Source organism: Hemicordylus capensis, chromosome 6, assembly GCF_027244095.1.
Source record: "Hemicordylus capensis ecotype Gifberg chromosome 6, rHemCap1.1.pri, whole genome shotgun sequence".
Taxonomy (NCBI): domain Eukaryota; kingdom Metazoa; phylum Chordata; class Lepidosauria; order Squamata; family Cordylidae; genus Hemicordylus; species Hemicordylus capensis.
This window is the reverse complement of record NC_069662.1, coordinates 34342720-34361424: the sequence shown is the minus strand read 5'-3', so window position 1 is coordinate 34361424 and position 18705 is coordinate 34342720. Positions and strand designations below refer to the sequence as shown.

General features: G+C 44.5%; 1 protein-coding gene across 1 annotated transcript in view; it reads right to left on the bottom strand.

Moving 5' to 3' along the window:
- LOC128331305 (zinc finger protein 883-like) overlaps positions 1-12169 on the bottom strand; it is a 31782-nt gene extending 19613 nt beyond the window's left edge. Inside the window, exons 1-2 of the mRNA XM_053264655.1 lie at positions 11970-12169; positions 6383-7259 (exon numbers count right to left, since the gene is read on the bottom strand). Coding sequence (XP_053120630.1) covers positions 6383-7024 — 642 coding nt within the window. The 5' untranslated portion in view covers positions 7025-7259; positions 11970-12169. The remainder of the gene's footprint in view (positions 1-6382; positions 7260-11969) is intronic.
- Positions 12170-18705: the final 6536 nt, after the last annotated feature.

Below are 18705 nucleotides of genomic sequence, written 5' to 3'. Positions count from 1 at the left end.
TAAATAGAAGTCAGTGGTCTTTGCAATATGTTGCAACCTAAGCTGTGCCTTTTACAGATCCAAAGCCATCTCCATTAATCCGGCCCAAGAGCTAACAGGAATCCAGTGTAGACTCTGAAATACTGGTGTCAAATGCTCCTGTTAACTGTGTGGAATAAACTTCTGCATTCTTCACCCATCTGTAACTTCCAAAAACTCTTCTACCTGAGCCAAATGATTATACCTGAGAAGACAGTTCTGGCTATTTAGAACTGACACAATGTCATAAAAGAGACATTTTGGAACACAACAAAAAATGTTTATTTCATACTGAGAAGAAATAGACACTGTTAGTACGACAGGAAAAATAGAGTAAGATACCAAGAACGATACCAGGAAAAGTAGAAGGTAATGTTGGGCATTCAGTTAGAACAGATGCCCAGGCTGTTTGGCTATGACACTGCAGTGACAGCATTTATGACTGTTCTGTTAAGGCATAGCCATTGGCAGTAATAAAACCCATAGAAAATACCAACAGTCCAAACAAACAATAAATCCAAATCTATACCCACCTCAAAACAATGCACAAGCAAAGTAAAATCAGCCTGCCCCTCCAGCCCTGCAAAAGCCAAAGTATGAGAGTTCATGAACATCAGGCTGAGCCATAATACAGTAAATGCCAGAGTGGAACTCATAGCACACCGTCAAAGGTGAGTTCAAGGGACCTAAGAAGATAGTGAATAAAGTGGAAGAGTTTAAAAATGTCAGCTAAAGAAAGGGCTGACATTCTGACTACTTCTCAGGAGCCGTTCTAAAGAAGAAGTTCCCAGGCTGTGGTACTCCAGATGTTGCCAAGCTACAACTCTCATCACCCCATCACAATTTATTGTGGCTGGGGATGATGGGAGTTGTAGTTGAGCAACATCTGGAGTACCACATGTTGGGAACCCCTGTTCTAAAAGATACAAAAATTCAGGAATTCCTCATGTAAATTCAGTCAGACTGTCAGCCACAACTCAGCCAGGTTTTCACTCACTATGGGGAAGGGGAGAAAGCTATGCCTGTATCTAGGCCTCTTTAGTCTCTCATGATTGCTGTTCCTCCATTGCAAGGTTTTCTTTCCAGAATGGAAGCAGAAAAGGTTCCATTTGCTACAGCAAGAAGCTTTAAAACCCGCAATAAAATGGCCTGAGACAGGAAATGGGGCCCCCACCAACAGCTGGGCGGAAGTCACAGACTAGGGCTCTCTATTAAAGAGTGTATCCTTAATCCTTTGATACCTTTATATAAAATTGTAGTTTGGATTTCTGACACAGATCGGGATATGCTAGTACATGGATTCCCAAGTGGGAGTATGGACTCCAAATGGGAGCCACTGGCATGGGAGTATTTTGGGTGAGGGAAACTGAGAGTGAAGTTAGGCAAAAGAGGCTACAGAGTTCATTTCCAGATCAGAACTGTAACTGATGGTACCAGCTGGAAAGATCTCTTTGTAAAAGGTGAATTGGAATTGCCATGTTAGGAGATCCAGAGAGAAAAGAAAGAACCATAAGAGGCTTGCAATTCTGTTTCCACATGGAAATACCCTCAAAGTCACAAATATGGAAATGGATGACAATATAGATTTCTACTGTGTATAGGGGACTAACTAGCCCTGTAACTGCCTGAGTTTTAAAAACAATCTGAGAATAGAAAAGTTGCCCAATTTCAACTCTACATATTCTCCTGTCCTCCTCCTATGGCAAACCCCTATAGCAAGGCTTTCTTGTGCATGGGCTCCTCGTGTTTTACATACATACAAGTTGTTAGAGAGGGAATATTTAACCGGAACACTTTTTGGGAGGAAAGGAGTCGTTGAGGCACTGAATAAAGATAGTAGCGTCCCCTGTGGGGACATCTATAAGAAAGCACAGAATGATAAGGGAAGCAGAAATCACCTGAGAGAGATAATTTCCTGTCACAAATGACATCAACTCTGTCAAAATTTACACAAAAATATACAAAGGTTTGTCTCCATTCTCAGTATTCCTCAGACGATTTTGGTTATTTGTACTGAAAACCATTGGGGGCAAAATGTTATTGCCTCATGTGGTTTTAAATACCCATGTTGAAAATGGTGGGAGGTGGCTGTGTGGCAACAGGCTGCTTTGCACTATATTTTTGTCTCGTTAAAGGGCTATAGGATACTTTCCCCCCCCGCCCCATTTCTAGTGGATATGCATATGTCTTTTAACTATAGGGTGAGGGGTCAACGAAAACGTGAACACGAGGAGGGAGAGCATGTTAGTAGTCACAAGGAACGGGGACACTTTTTTTTTTTCTTTTAAAAGGTTAGATAGTAGAAACTCACATTCTCTAGCACACTAAACAAAAATTAAGAAAAGGATTAAAAACTGCTCCAGGCTTACAGAATCATAATCAGTAATGTCACAGACACAGTCCAAAAGGTTCCTGCAACAGCTATAAAATCTACAACAGTGATGCCGAGTGGGCCGCTGGGAGCTAATTTCTGCTTTCGCCCGGGTACTGCTTGAAGTGTTACAGAAATCTGCATACATGGTTTGACCAGAGTCCATGACTGGAAAGGAAAAATGAACACGGACTATAACCATCAACGGCAGTTCTACAATAGCACCTCCAACTCTCTGAAAAGTTATCATCTGTATATAGACAGTTTGTCATTTTTAGCTTATGTAAGACAAAGAGTTTGTCATGTTTAGCTCTTAGTCTGTCACACAGCTCTTGTATCAAGGTGACTACAATATGGTGCCTTGTAGTACATGATAAGTGCATCCAGGTCCCATTGATATCAATGGGCCTTTGGCATGCTTACCTTTCTCTGCCTGCACCCCTAGCATTGGGATTGGGTTACATCATTTCACCAAAGTCAATTTAACAACCATGCTGCTACCACACTCATACTGCATGAGTCCTGATGGATCCCTGATCCCATGCTTGATTATTTCATTTCTTTGATAGGAAACAACTAATCAAGCATGGGATCAAGAACACCATCAACGTATGTATAAAATCAGCAAAAACTGCCTAATGTTTCCCTCTTGCTTGTTTCTTCTGAGATGTTGCAGCTGAAATCTGCAACAAGACACTCCTTATTTGTATGCCAGAAGCTCCTACTTAAGACTGGTGTCTCTCTTAATTGGACTGCAGGATCAGAACTGGCCCTTGAGCAGACTGTTTCTCTGCACAGTGAGTAATTTGGGCCGTTGAGTTCTTTCAGTTCTCAAAGCCAGTTCAAAATGGTGGCTGCTTACCAATTCTATTTACTTTGGTCCATCTGTAAAGATGAGGCAAAGTATGTTACTGTTGCATTTGCTGCTTAGGCTGAACTCAGGAGAGGGACTTAGCAGAAAATAACTATTTAAAAGTGGTGGGGGGATAAACCACATTGGTTTAGTGGACAGTGGAGGGATAGAGGGTGGAAGTGCACACTATGGACAGAGATTATATATCCCTGGAAAATTCTCTACTTCCCCTCCTTCTGAATCATATCAGGAGACAGTGTTGCAGCAGTCTGCATTGGAGAAACAAAAGCAGTTTACTAGTGGAAAACCAACCTTATGATCATGATGCTTGAGAGATCTAGATCAGGGCTGCTCAACTTCAATCGTCCTGCAGATGTTGGCCTACAACTCCCATAATCCCTGGCTATTGGCCACTGTGGCTGGGGATTATGGGAGTTGTAGTCCAAAAACAGCTGGGGGGCCCAAGTTGAACAGACCTGCTCTAGATATAAGGGGTTAAATCACATTCACCTGCTTCATCCTTGGGGAATACAACCCAACTGTGAGACTGACCTCCAAAGAGCAAGGGAGAACTGTCATATTTTCATATCTCAAGTTTCCATATTGAGTAACTTGATGGGAGTAAAGTTGCCCAAGACTGCATGGGTTGAGATAGTGTTCAGCTTACTAGGTACATCCTCATTCACAAGGGCAAAATTTAATTTTGGAGCATGGAGCTCCAACAAAAAGCCAGCAGTGCCCTTTAGGATAAGGAACCATATCCAAACAGGATTCCAGCAATCACTGGGTCCTGGGGATGCTAAACAAACAAAAAGTATCACAGGTCTTTACTACAAGAGTTATGGTTCATGGTATCAGTATTTCCTTACTATTGTATACACTCTAGAGGGGAGAAAGTCAGACTTGGTTTGGTTTTAAATTCATAGGAAGCTAAAGCAAACTCTTAGATCAGCATATGCAGACATTAAAAAAAGAAGATATACAAGAGCATAAAGCAACTGCATTTTGACCAACGGTCCCCGGTAGCCTTTTTACCGACTCTTATTATTTTCCATGTGACCAGCAAGGCCACCAAAATTTTGATACAGAGGAGCTCAGTTCTTCCATTTTGTAACTTGATAGAGTTCAGAAAAAGTGCAGAGAGAAAAGAGCATCTGGCTGAATCTTACAAGAAGCTCCCTTTGTTATGACATATTTAGGCTTAATTTTTTTAAAAAAAATTTGGCAAACTAGTAAAAGTACTTTGAAGTCATTTCTCTTTTAGGGCAAGCGACCGAAGATGTGTAGGTTGCATCCAGTTCTTGGCTCTGGTTACTATCTCCCGTCTATTAATTTCTCTCTCTCTCTCTCTCTCTCTGTATATATATATATATAGTAAACTCAACCCCTGTATGCAATCTTTGCTCCAGAGTTGCAATCTATTGTGTAGCTGTAGCCCAAATAAAAATCAACACTTCCACTAGACTCAAGAGTGCCTCCTGCTGTTGCCGAGGCCCAATGCCACTGTAACTCAGCCACTGGCACAGCAGATGCCAGTGTGGGACCTTGACATGAGGACATGGTTGTGCCCTTCTTTGTGGTCGGTGTTTCTGAAGATTCTGGAGTGTCACATGGCCACACATCTGGAAGCAAATCAGTCAGGGCCACAGACAAGGAGATGCTGGAACACACTGTTTGGGTGAGGTCCTAGGAAGAAGCAGAAGAAGACGATATTTCCTTGGGACAGGTCTGAGTAAAAAAAAGAAATTTTTAGGATCTCCAGCCAGAAGATTGCCCGAGGCTGCTGATTTTCCAGCACAATCCACAGCAGAAGGATTTCCAAGTCATAGCTTTGCTTACACTAAAGATCCCCCACACTGTCCCCATAAGTTCTTCTGCAGTGAAAAACATGCCACAGAGCTGTTTGTGTTGATACAGATGAGAGTAACATTTATACATCCCCACCCCCCATTCAAAAATACATAAGAGACTACATTTTAAGAGACTAAAAAATTACAATAATTTTGGGTTGAATGTGGTTATCTATCTAGACCACACTGGAGTACTGCTGTTATATACACCTGTATAGTTATACCAGTCAGTATTTTGGAAAAGAATGCTAGAATTCATTTGAGGGTTTTGGGATCACAAAACAGCATTAACTGTACAAGGGCTTGTGATGCTTCGGTGAGGCTGGGAAGAAACCTCTGTTCAGCCTTACACATTGGCTGACCAGGAAAAAGTCACTATTCTCTTCCTCAGTTCCGCACAGCAATATCCTACAAAATTGCTGAGAGGATAAATTACAAGAAAGAATGATTGTAAAACAGTTTCACACTTGGCTGTGCTATGAAAGAGACAGATAAGTTCTGGCAGTTGGCCTCAGAGGCAGTTAAGTAGCCTTTTTCTGCTTTTTCTGATATGGAAGTGCTCAGGGACAGACCCAGCACTCCTACGTCCCTGCATCATTTTCATGGGCACTACAGGCAGATCTAAATGTGACACAGCAGTATTCACTTGGCTGTAGTGGCCGAAATCAAAAGTCGAAGGAAGAACGGGGCGGAGGGTGGGGGCAGAGAGAAGAGTTACTCTAAGTTCATTCCAGGTAATTGCCAGAAATATATTTTTCTCTCCACAGCTGGCAAAAACTTAACACACTGTATATCTCTGGTGATGCTGGAAGTGAATTTGGAGAGTGTTTCCCATGAGTTTCTTATTTTTGATGAATATGACATCTTTCTACTAGACAAGTTGGAATTAAAAAGTGGCCTTCATTTGTGAAAATGTTTTTGTTCTTTTTATTAAGAAAAAAAAAGGGATGGTGTCAGGCAGGTTTAACAACCTCCTTTCCCTATCTGAAAAATGTAGCAGAACAGTTTGCAATTCCTCAATTTAAATGTATTGTCACAGGGCCTGGGTCTGCTGCTGATCTGAGTGAGAGAAGATCACATCACTCCAGACTCTCTGTCAGTATAAACATTGCTGAATTTGTTACACTCAGTTCCTCTCCAAGTCACAGCAGACAAAACCCAAATATTTTAGAACAGAGAAAAAAGGTGGAAAGGAGCCATTTTTGTTATAAAGTAAATCCAAGCACTTTCTACTGGCCATTTCTGAGCCCAGTTTGGATGGATGGAGGAGGCAATTGTGGCAGATTAAACTTTATGGGTTTTCTGGTGCCTTACAAGGTGGGAGGCTGCCCCAAATCCTTTCCCGCAGCTGGCACATTTGAAGGGTTTCTCACCCAAGTGTGTGGCACGGTGGCGCTCAAGGTGGGCATTACGGGTGAATCCTTTCCCACAGTCACGGCAAGAAAAGGGCTTATCTCCGCTGTGGATGCCCTGGTGGCGCTGGAGGTGAGCACTGCGGGTGAAGCGCTTGCCGCAGTGTGTGCAGCGGAAGGGCCGCTCCCCTGTGTGGGTGCCCTGGTGGCGGGTGACGTGGGCACTGCGGGTGAAAGCCTTGCCACAGACCCCACACTCATAGGGGCGCTCGCCAGTGTGGGTGCTGTGGTGCCGCGTCAGGTGGGAGTTGCGCCCAAAGGCCTTCCCACAGTAGCTGCACTTGTATGGTCTCTCTCCTGAATGGGTCTCCTGGTGCCGGGTCAGGTGGGCAGGGCGGGCAAAGGTCTTCCCACAGTAATTGCAGGTGTAGGGGCGGTCTTCCTCCTGCACCTGCTGCCCAAGGCGCTTCCCACCCAAAGGACGCTGCAGCCCCGAGTGGGTGCCAAGATGACGTGTCAGGTGAGAGTTGCGCCGAAAGCCTTTCCCACAATAGGGGCATGTGTGGGACTTCTCCCCCATGGCTCCTGGTCTGCAGGCTCCTTGGTAGGAAAACTGGCCTCAACACGGCTCTCTTCAGCTTCTGGTGATTAAGGAGATTTTTTTCCAGCGAGGTGTCTATCTCAGATGCTTCTCCAACAGGATAATCTCTTGGCCACCAGCCTTTCTGGTCTGGGTTCTTTGTTTCTTGCTAAGCCTTCCCTTGATAATGTCTATGCACTCTCTGGATTTACAATGCTTTCTTTGCCCACAGCAGCTGCAGAAAAAGAGAAAGAGAAAAGGTGTTGCCAAAGCTGAGAGATAAAGTAAGGAAAAAGGGAAGCAACAGATTGTGGAACACTGGTGTTTAAGAAATAATGGCTGAAATACAGAGCACTGGTGCCGTGAGAGAGCAGCCCAACACAACTTCCCAACTAATTGCACCCGTGCACCAGGGAAGAGGCAAATTTTGATGCCCTCGCCTTCCAGCAAGAAGCTCTCCGTGTCATCTGAAAATATGTCCCCAAGGGCTGTGCCTGTGCAACCCTCAGGGACATACCTTTGGGTGGCACAGAGGGCTTCTTGGGGAAGGGGAAGGTGTCAAATATTGCCACTTCTACGCTGCACCAGTGTAGTTAGTTGGGAAGTTGTGTTAGGCTGCTCTCTTGCTGCACTGGTGCATCATTACTCTCTATGTCAATCATTTTCTTAGGTATACGCTCTCTCCCCCCCCCCCCCCCCGCATCCCATCTCATGCGTTCATGGCCATAGAGATTGAATGGTGTGGCAAGAGAGCAAAATGAGAATGAAAGACCCAGTGTGCTCCAGTGGATGCAGTGTTAAGATAAGTGCTTCATTTCCAAAGTGAGATGTTCCAGACAGACAAAATTATCAAGGGATTAGCCATACCTGTTTTTAGTAATACAGCTTAGGACCCTAAGTCAGGAAAATGCAGCTGCAGTAGGAGGGAGAGGTATATAGCAGCTAGTGTGTCCAACTAGGTCTGGGATTACCCAGCTTCAACTCCCCACTCAGCCACAATGTTTGCTGGGTGCACTGGGCTGATGACTCACTCTCAGCCTAACCTACCTCATAGGGTTCTTGTGAGAACAAAAGGAAGTCAGGGGAGACTCTTGAGCTCCTTGGAGGAAGGGTGGGATAAAAATGTGGGGGGGGGGAGATCCCCAAAAGCATACAGGCAAGCAGGAGCTTTAAGTTGTGGTTAATTATTACAATATTTATAGACTGCTATTCCACAGTAAAACCATTCAAAATAACTTTGTTTACAATTAGAATTAAAACTGAGACTAAAAATAAAATGTATTATATTATATATGCAATATAATAAAATAAATAGAATCCTATTCTTTTCTCTTCCATAATGGGGGGCAGGGCGGGGGGATGAAGAATATAAAACCAACTCATCTTGAGCTCTGCATAATTTGCAGTACTGAATGCATAGATAACTGTATAGGTAAATTTATCAATGGTATTTCTAAGTACCATGATAAAGTGGGGTGTATTTAACATCACACAGGATACTAACAAAATAAATGAATAAATATTGGCTTAGATAATGGCAGATAAAAAGCAGGGTTTAACTGCATGGGCTGTCAAAGCTCTGTTGTAAATGATTCTGTGCATGCAAGTTCTTTAGATAAAGGTAATTTATACATCATGCATGGGAATTTACAAAGCATATTACCAGTTCACTATGACTTTAGATTCAATGGGTGAAATTCAGACTAAAGCTGCGCTAATACAAGGAACAAAGATGTACATATGCAAGGTAACATAGCTGAGCGGATGCTCAAAGTTGCTCAGTTTCTTGCACTCTTGGTCCACTTGCACAACAAGGATAGTGCATAGCTTTGCATCACTCCCTGCAACATATATGGACTGAGGAAGAGGTTTTCACAGCAGGAGGCACACCATAGGTTATGCAAGTGCTCTCTGTCGCACCAGGACAACACTGGTCTCACAGCACTGAACCAGAGGTCATCCCATGAAACAAGAGGCCAGGAAATTTAGGAGCAACAAAAGGAAGTACTTTTTCACACAGCACATAATTAATCTATGGAATTCTCTGCCACGGGATGTGGTGATGGCCACTAGCTTGAATTGCTTTAAAGGGGGCTTAGAGAATTCACTGAGGACAGGTCTACCAATGGCTACTAGTCTGGTGACTACTGGCCACCTCCAGCCTCAGAGGCAAGGTGCCTCTAAATACCAGTTACAGGCGATCAACACCAGTTGCAGGGGATCAGAGAGAGAGCATGCCTGCACCTCTTGCCTATGGGCTTCTCAGGGGCATCTGGTGAAACAGGATGCTGGACTGAAATGGGCCTTGGACTTGATCCAGCAGGGCTGTTCTTATGTCCTTATGGTCTGGAATGCAAGCTCCTGGCTTAGCAGAACTAGCTAGTGCAGCAACTAGTGCAGCATTAGTCTGGATAGCTGCCAGTGGCTTAACCCCCGCCCCCCATCCCCGGCTAAAAAGCTTAGAATCATAGAGTATTACAGCTGGAAAGAACCTTGGAAGTCTTCTAGTCCTTTACTTTGTATCTTGCGTATCAGCCAAGATTGGCTCCCAAAGCAGCTTATAATTACAATTCATACCAAGTTACAATGCAAATAACAATATCCTGGTGCTGGGGGAGGGGGCTCACTTAAGGCCCTGATGGTTTGTGACACAGTCTAGATTCCAGGCTTTTTCCTCTAGATCAGCACTTTTCAGACCCAGTTGGAGGCAATCGCTTATCCCTATGACCCCAAAGAATAATTTATTCCCACAGGAGTTTTCATAAAATCAAAGGGCAATACATGCTGTTTAAACTAGTTAACAATTAACTGACATAACTTTGGCAACTTCTAAAAAACACCTGAAAACCCATCTTTTCGCCCAAGCTTTCTCAGCTTTTAAAAATTCTTAGGTTTTAATCTCTGGTTTATTTTTAAATTGTTAAATTGTTTTAAGTTTTTGTATGTGTTTTTAACTTGTTTTATGCTATTGTTAACTGCCCAGAGACGAAAGTTTGGGGCAGTGTACAAATTTGATAGATAGATAAATAAATAAATAAATAAATATTAGACAAAGACATAGGTGGGCTATTCCGACGATCAGGAAAAATCGGGCTAGGAAAGCCTAGCCCGATTTTTCCCGATCGTAAGAACCACCAGGCTCAGCTGCGAGCTTGGCGGTTCTCCAGCGGGTAACCCACTTTGGTAGCTACCCCTTAGCCTGGGTTTGTGGAGCAAGCGCTCCGCAAACCTGGGCTATCAGATTGTGAGTAGCCGCGGCACGGCTCCACGCCACGGCTACTCACGGAGACCCCTGGAGGTGAGGCTCTGGGGGTCTCGCCAGCATGCGCGCACTTGCGAGGGCATGCTGGAGCTTGCGGGGGCCAATTGGCCCCTGCTCCCCCCAGTTCTGTCACGGAGCCGGCAATCATGTGGGCAGCCAATACGGCCGCCCAGGGCTCCTACAGAGATCGTAAGCGGGTCTCACGGATCATGAGACTCGCCTTATAAAAGTGTTGTAAACGCTGTATGAAAGATGGTCAGGCTGAGTTTCACTTAACTAATGTGACAGGTCATAAACATTTTAGTTAGCAAGGGACCCAGTGCTTAATATTTCACAACTCAGTACCAGTTGCAACCTGTACTTTGAAAAACACTGCTCCGTATGGAAGGGCAGAAGGAGGGCTCACTCTCGACAGCAGGTAAAGTTGCTAACCCTTGGAAGCAGCCCTTCTGCTTACCTGCAATTTTCTGATAACCAACTTCATTCTGAATTTACTACCTTTCAAATATTGATTGCTCATAAATGGATGAAACCTATCGTTTCTTCCATGGATGAATGAGTATTTGATTGATGAATGGTTGCCTGTTATGTTAATGTCTGATATGTATTAAAAGAAACCAGGCAAAATGACTAGCTATCTCGTCAATTGCCATGTTCCGGTTTTTCTTATGTATGTATAGGAATGACAATATCAATGTAAATAAAGATGTATACCCCTGTGTTCTAATTTTTTGTTCCTTTGAACATATGCCGTGTGTGTGTATCTGTATGCATGAGAGAAAGAGAGAGGATTTATCTCTATTAATTTATTTATTTTTAAAAACACCCAGCAACTCAAGAAATATTAAATGGCCTACTGTGAGCCCTCTGCATCTTTTCTCACCCTTGTGTCTGCAACAGTACTCCCCTTAATAAGTAAAGTATCTCCTTTTTGAATTCTACTCTGAAAGTCATGTTTTTCCAGCAGTCTGTAAATCCACTGCCCCTCTCTCCACCCCCCACTCCCACCAATTATTTTCCCCTCTGCTTCTGGCTTGCCCTTCTAAATCAATTGGCAAGATCTATAGGGAGGAATGATGTCATCTGTTCTATACAGCACCTACCACACTCCTAGTGCTAAAAATCCTTTTTTTTTTTAAATTACACAGTACCATCAGTGCACACGGTGCTTTATAGAGTTACATAAGCAAAACGAGCAGATTCCTGCCCCAACAAGCTTACAATCAGAATTACATCTGAAATCGTAAACAGAAAGGGGGAAATGGAGCATGAAATGTAATTTAAAAGGGGGGGGGGTGACCCAAGCATTTTCCATATCAGTTACAATGTTAGACAGTTGAATCTATACAACCCTTACACATTAAACGTTATATCTGCAAGCTAAAGCAAAATTGAATAACTGACCACAACGTTATCTTGAAAATCCCGCCCGGTAAAGCCAAGGCTGGGCCGTGCCAAAAACTGAAGGAATAAAGGGAAAGCAGAAGAAGGAAATAAACAAAGAGAAAGAAATCGGGGGCGAAACCTCCCAGCTGCAAAGTGATCTGGGATATGGGGAGGGAACGGGGCGGGGAGCGAGAATTGCCCTTCACAGGTGTCTCCCCATTACTGGGGTTTCCACGCACACTTAGATGCCCTTCCCTGCCCCTTACACTGAACTATTTCCGTGAAGGGAGCTCTCACCGATGCAGCCCCAGTGCAGGAATCCAAAAAGGGTTTGCGCCCTTGTAGCAAGCGCATTCCAGCCTCAGGCCTGAGAGGGAAACAGCCACCCTCGGTGTGTGGGCAGTGGCGGGTTCATGCACAGGAAAATACCCCTTGCTGCATCCTGTCTCCCGCCCTATTTGCACGACAGCGCCAGCTCGGTGGTTTTAACTCTTTCTCTTGCCAATGGACCTCGCTGAGAGCGAGGGAACCGTACCGCCGGTAAAGGGAATCAAATTAATACAAACTCGCTGAGCTGCATCTACAAAAGAACAATGAGTGCCTTTTGTGGAATCAATGTGTGGCAAAGAGAATGCAAGCTTGCTCAGGTTACAAGACTATTTACGGGATGTAAGTTGTGAGAATTGCTGGTCTTGTGGTAGCAAGCATCATGACTTGTCCTCCTAGCTGAGCAGGGTCCGCCCTGGAACAAGAAGTCTTTCTTACTCCGAAGCATGACCGCCTACTCCATAACTAGGGGTCTTAGCCTATCTATGCCACCCTGAGAGAGAGAGAGATGAAGTAATCCGTAGAACACACTCACGTAGTAATCCATACAATAACACTTTAAAGGTGAAGTCAGGTAATCACATCAATTAATATTTTATTTTATTTGCAATATGGAGATAATACTATCCCAGTTTAAAGGGGTTTTGAACGGATTACTGATAGGTCGGCATTTCCCCCACACTGCAGATGTGGGGAATGGACTCAAAAAAGGCTGAGAGATTGTGGCTTGCCGAAAGCCATCTAGTAAGATCATGTGGGAGGTGAGATTCGAACCAGGGACTTTGTGATTTGTAGTTCTTTTATTACTTCCGAATAACCTGCTTAGAACTGGGGTAAAAATTCAACAGAGTGTCCAAGGACAGTGATCTGAGGACAATCAACCATGGGAAGGTAAAGAGGGCTGTGTAGGCCCTAACCCCAACAAGTTGTTAGCTCTGCTTTCCCCCCACCCCCACCCCCAGCCTCCCCTGCTAAATCCCAGTTACTACATCTTATGTAAGTGAGGAATCCTGTCTAACAGGAAAGGACAGAGGGCTTGCGGAGTTGTCACTAAAACAAAATGGACTTGTCCAAAAGGGGGGAATGTTTAGGACGAATGTTTAGGTAGGGCATCCAGCAGACAAGATACTCCAGAGTGGTTGAATCAACCAAAGGATTTAGGGACACAGGAAGTTACCTTTTACCAAGTCAGACCCTTGTTCTAGTATATTGTCTACACTGACTGGCAGAGGCTCTTCAAGGTTTCAGGCAGGGGTCTTTCCCAGCCCGGCCTGGAGATGCCTGGACTGAACCTGAGACCTTCTGTATGTAAAGCAGATGCTCCAGCACTGAGCTACAGCCCATTTCTTTTTTAGTTCTCCAGTGACGAACTAAACAAAACAAAGAAACTCAGCTTTGGGGAGGGAATCCTTTTCATTATCCCCCTTAGAGAGCTGCGTAGTGAATACCCTCCAAAGCTCCAACATTTCACTAATGAAAATAGGAGCATGCGGCATGCCTGTGAATGGGTAAGGGACGTGGAGATGATGATGATGATTATTATTATTACATTTATATCCCGCTCTTCCTCCAAGGAGCCCAGAGCGGTGTACTACATACTTAAGTTTCTCTTTCACAACAATCCTGTGAAGTAGGTCAGGCTGAGAGAGAAGTGACTGGCCCAGAGTCACCCAGCTAGTATTATGGCTGAATGGGGATTTGAACTCGGGTCTCCCCAGTCCTAGTCCAGCACTCTAACCACTACACCATGCTGGCTCTGATTGGGTGGTTTCTTCTTTTAGCCCAGCATTGGGTTTGGAAGAAACCACCTGGAACCATGATTCATAACTGTAAGCAACTTGACTTGAAAGTAAGAAAAAGCTTAGCTGAGTTACATGTCTGTTTGGATGGAGAGAGAAGTCTGTCAGTCTTTCTGACTTGGTCTGTGTCTCTGTGCTTAGCTGACACAAAAGCAGGTATGCAGATAAGCCATTTACATATGAAAACCCCCTTCTGATCCCTTCACCTCTAGAGTGAGATTAATCCTTCACTTTCTGGCTGGAAAGAATCCCACCATCAACTTCCAACAGAGGCATCATGGGAAGGATGACTTACAGTGTGGAGGGGGCACTGCCAAACAACCTGGGAAGTGGGGCATACAACTCTGTCTACAAGCAGAGGCGCTCTTACCCCTGGACTTCTGGGCCAAAGTCCAGGGCCTCCATACCCCCTGGGGGCTCCCAAATCTTCTTTAGTCTGTCCCAGGTGGTGTGGTCGCCGTGCCGCCAGCCCGCACTGCGCCGGACGGCCAAGCATGACTGTGGCCTGCGCCGCACACCACACATGACCTCTGCTTTAGAGACAGAGGGGGGAGTGGGGAAAGAAATATGTGGGGTAGATATATGTTAAGTTCAGATGTTGAAATGTTTCTGTTAATGCATAAGAATCCTGTTTTAGATTCTTACATTCTTGTGAAGTGAGTTGCTGTTTGTGCCCTCAAGAATCCACATGTTAAAAATACTGTGAGTTTCACAGTGTGTGTGTGTGTGTAGGGGGATGATGTTTATCTTACAGCGTGGGTGGGGCGGCGGCTCCAAAGGCCTTAGGTCCAGGCATCCAGAGCACATTAATCCTGATTATCAAAGCAGAGGAGTCACGCCCATACTTTCCAACATTTTGTAGTGGAAAACAGGGATTTCCCATGCCATGGATTACTGCCAAAGCCCCCTGACCCATTATTACTACTGAAGACTAGATTCCACACACAATATGCTGTGCACTTCATAATGCCTCCGCGTTCTGCACCCATTTACATCCAGGTGCACTGGAGACATATCCACCCACTCGTTTGGAAATTTGATTCCTAGAAACTTTGGGGAGGGAGCAGAATCCTGAAAACGCTAGCAATTCACATTAACATAACTGGAAAAGACATATCCAAGAAACACAAATGAGGACAAAATAGGGACAGTAATTTACCAGAGACAGATTCCAGAAAACGGGGACTATCCCTGTTATGTAGAGACTTTTGGAGACTATGGTCGTGGTGGTGCTGCTCTTTCATCTCTCCTTTACACTCCCAAAGCAACAGCTGTACTTTACTGCTTTCTCACCCAGATAAGTGTCAGGAAAATGTAAAGGACGGTTTAATTGGGGGATTAGAGAGAAGAGGGTTGTACTGGGGGGTGTAGAGGAGCTTGAGGAACAATTCCTCATTTACATTTTGGCGGGGAGTGGGGGGAGGAAAGACACTTTTGGAGAAAAATGTGTTAGGGGGACAGAGAGGTAGTTGGGGGGACGACTCCTCAAATGCTTAGGGAAGACTTTGTACCCCTAGTTATAGAGATTGTAGGTGGCCAACCTTGGCATAAGAAGAATATAAGACCAGCCCAGCTGGATCAAGCCAAAGGCCTATCTAGTCCAACATCCTCTTTCACACAGTGGCCCACCAAATGCCACTGGAAGCCTACAGGCAGGAGTTTAGGGCATGCCTTCTCTCTCTGAGACTGGTGGTGGCCTGTAAACACCAGACTAGTAGCCAATGATAGACCTGTCCTCCATGAATTTGTCTAAGCCCATTTTAAAGCCACACAGGCTGGTGGCTGTCACCATATCTTGTGGCAGAGAATTCCATAGATTATCTATGCGCTGTGTGAAAAAGTACTTCCTTTTGTTGGTCCTAATATTCCAGGCCTTCAGTTTCAGGGGATGACCCCTGGTTCTAGAGTTGTAAGAGAGGGAGAAAAAATAATCTCTCTCCATTTTCTCTACTCTATGCATTATTTTATACACCTCTATCATGTCTCCCCATATTCGCCTCTTTTCTAAACTAAAGAGCCCCAGATGCTGTAGCCTTGCCTCATAAGGAAGGTGCTCCAAGCAAGTGTGCCTCATGTCAGGGTACAGTCATCCCTCGCCAGCCGCGGGTCTCCCAATAGGAACATAGGAAGCGGCCATATACCAAGTCAGGCCGTAGGACCATCTAGCTCAGTATTGTGTAGACAATACTGAGCTAGATGGATCTATGGTCTGACTCAGTTTATGGCAGCTCCTTATGTTCCTATGTTCCATGATACTTGCTGGGTGACTCTGGCCCGTCACTTCTCTCTCAGCCTAACCTACTTCACAGGGTTGTTGTGAGGAGAAACTTAAGTATGTAGTACACCACTCTGGGCTCTTTGGAGGAAGAGCGGGATATACAATGTAAAAAACAAACAAAAAGCAATGAACTTTACCGAGAATTAGGACAAATAGCAAATGAACACAAATTAAAATCCATATGAAGTTTCTCTGGAGAGTATTTTCTTCTTTCACCCACAAATGTAATGCATGAACAAACTCTCAGTCATCTGCAACATACAGTAGCATGAGGCTAATAGACACTTGCCAAATACAGTCTTAGAGCCAAGGACTTTTCCTAACTTCCCCTCAGGCAGATAGTTACAGGTGGTACCAAGTGACAGTGTGTGTGTGTGTGTGTGTATACATATACACACATATATATACACACACACATATATATACACATATACAGAGAGAGAGAGAGAGAGTTTTGGGGTGTTTTTTTAAAACTGCATAACATTTTTTTTAAGTAGTTAAGAAAACTTTGTAACAAAAACAACAATGGCTTGTGAGAATATTGTGGAAAGGAAAAATTTCACCATGAGCGTTTTCAGACTGTGACTTTACCACGACTTTACTTTGGGAGGGTGGCAGGGGTGTAGCTATAATTGGGTGGATGGATTCAAAGAAACAGGGGCCCCAGCTCCTGAGCCCCCCCCATCTACCTCTCCCTATTTTCTTCATTATCTCCCTCACTGCAAGGGGCCACCGGGGAGGGGGTGAACACGGGCTCTCTCTCCTCTAGTTCCGCCTCCGGGTGCGTTCACATATCGGCCAGATTTACCCTGAAATCTGTGCGATATTTGAGAAAGCACTTCACACATGATTTGGGTTCTTCCCTCCATTTTGGAACCTAGCCCAATTTATGTCTGGGATTTTTTTTTTTTAATCTTCTTTTTGCATTGGAGTATTTGTTATGCCCCAAACTCATAGTAAAGCCTCCTGGTAAGCCTGTGGTAAAGCCTGCTGTCTGAAACACCTCCAGGAGTCAGACACACTTCTTGATAATGCAGAAAGAGTACCACTCCTCTATACACACTCCTCATCGATACATTAAAAAGATCAGTTCCTCATCTATACATTAGAAAAGAAGGGAAACGAACTTGAACTTCACAGAGATGGTGTGAGTGAGGGAAAATAAGATATTAATAAGAAAACAAATCTTATTGTGATTACAGAACATAATGTAAATGTGGGTAATAGAACTACTTTGGGATATAGGAGTACAGCTCTGCAGCAAAACAAACGGGTTCTATTCAAATAAAGCGAATCCGGACTAAATACCACTGAAATCATTAAGACAAGTGAGTCAAGTCCTATTAATTTCAGCGGGACCTAATCATAATATTCAAGGCTGCTGGTCAGGGACCTGATTCTAATAGTCCAATGGTACTGGGCTGGCACCCAAGTTCCAGTCTGGCATCCTCCGTGCATTTGTGTGCTGCAAGTCAATTCCAAGTCCAAGAAGTAGGGGCGGAGTGCAGAGGCAGGGGCTTGGCTGGATGTTGCCAGGCAGGGCTACAGAACCCTCCTAACTATTTGTGCATTCCCCCATTTTACTGAACTCTCCCCACGCCAAACCTAATAATCTATATATCTCCCCCACAAAATATCTCTCCCCCCCCAAAAAAGTGAGGAGTTGCTCCTCAAGCTTTCCCGCTGTCTTCACCCAAGGTCCCAGGACATAGTGTGCACCAGCAGTCCCAGGCTTCAAAGCGAAGTTTTAGGTACTTGGGCAATTGTAGCTTTGTGGAATTTATGGTAAAAATCAACAGAGAACAAAGGAATGGGGTCCCCTGACTTCTAGAATGTCAGGGATTTGAAAAGGCGGGCAATGTGGACATTGATGTTTTACAGCATGGCTTGGTGGTTAGAGTGTTGGACTAGGGCTGCAGAGACCTGAGTTCAAGTCCCCATTCAGCCATGAAACTCACTGGGAGACTCTGGGCCAGTCACTCATCTCTAACTCCAACCTACCTCACAGGGTTGTTGTGAGGATAAACATAGCCATATAGACCACTCTGGGCTCCTTGGAGGAAGAACAGCATATACATGTAAAAAATAATTAATTAATCAAATGGTAGGGTCGTTAGAGGGGTTGCGTCAAGGCTATTCAAGAGGTGCACAAAAGGAAAGGGCTCCTGGTACACACCTATTCATTCAATGGCTAGGAGCTGCTCTGGTTGCATTCAGGCATGGTCTGCTGGCCCTTGGAAGTTCTCTTGCATTCCAGGACCCTAATGGCCCAGGGTGGCAATTTAGCTTCGCTGGGTTCAGTCTCCTCATTCCCAGTCTCAAAGCACAATACCTCTGCCAGTGTGACTGCCTGTCTCGTTTGCCTAAAATGGAGGCTGGTCCTCCAAGTACAGGCTTCAGTTCTTTGCACAGCAGTTTGCTCAGGCTCGGGTGAAGCTATGTTTCCAAGATGGAAGGGAAACCATCTTTAGCATGGGCAGGTCAGTCTTGAATTCATCAGTCAGGGGACCACCTTGGCCCAGCTACTCTCTCTTCTTTAGCCTCAGTTATAGGTAGGGACCACTTTGGCAAAACAAACAAACAAACAAACAAACAAACAAACAAACAAACAAACAAACACCTTCAATGT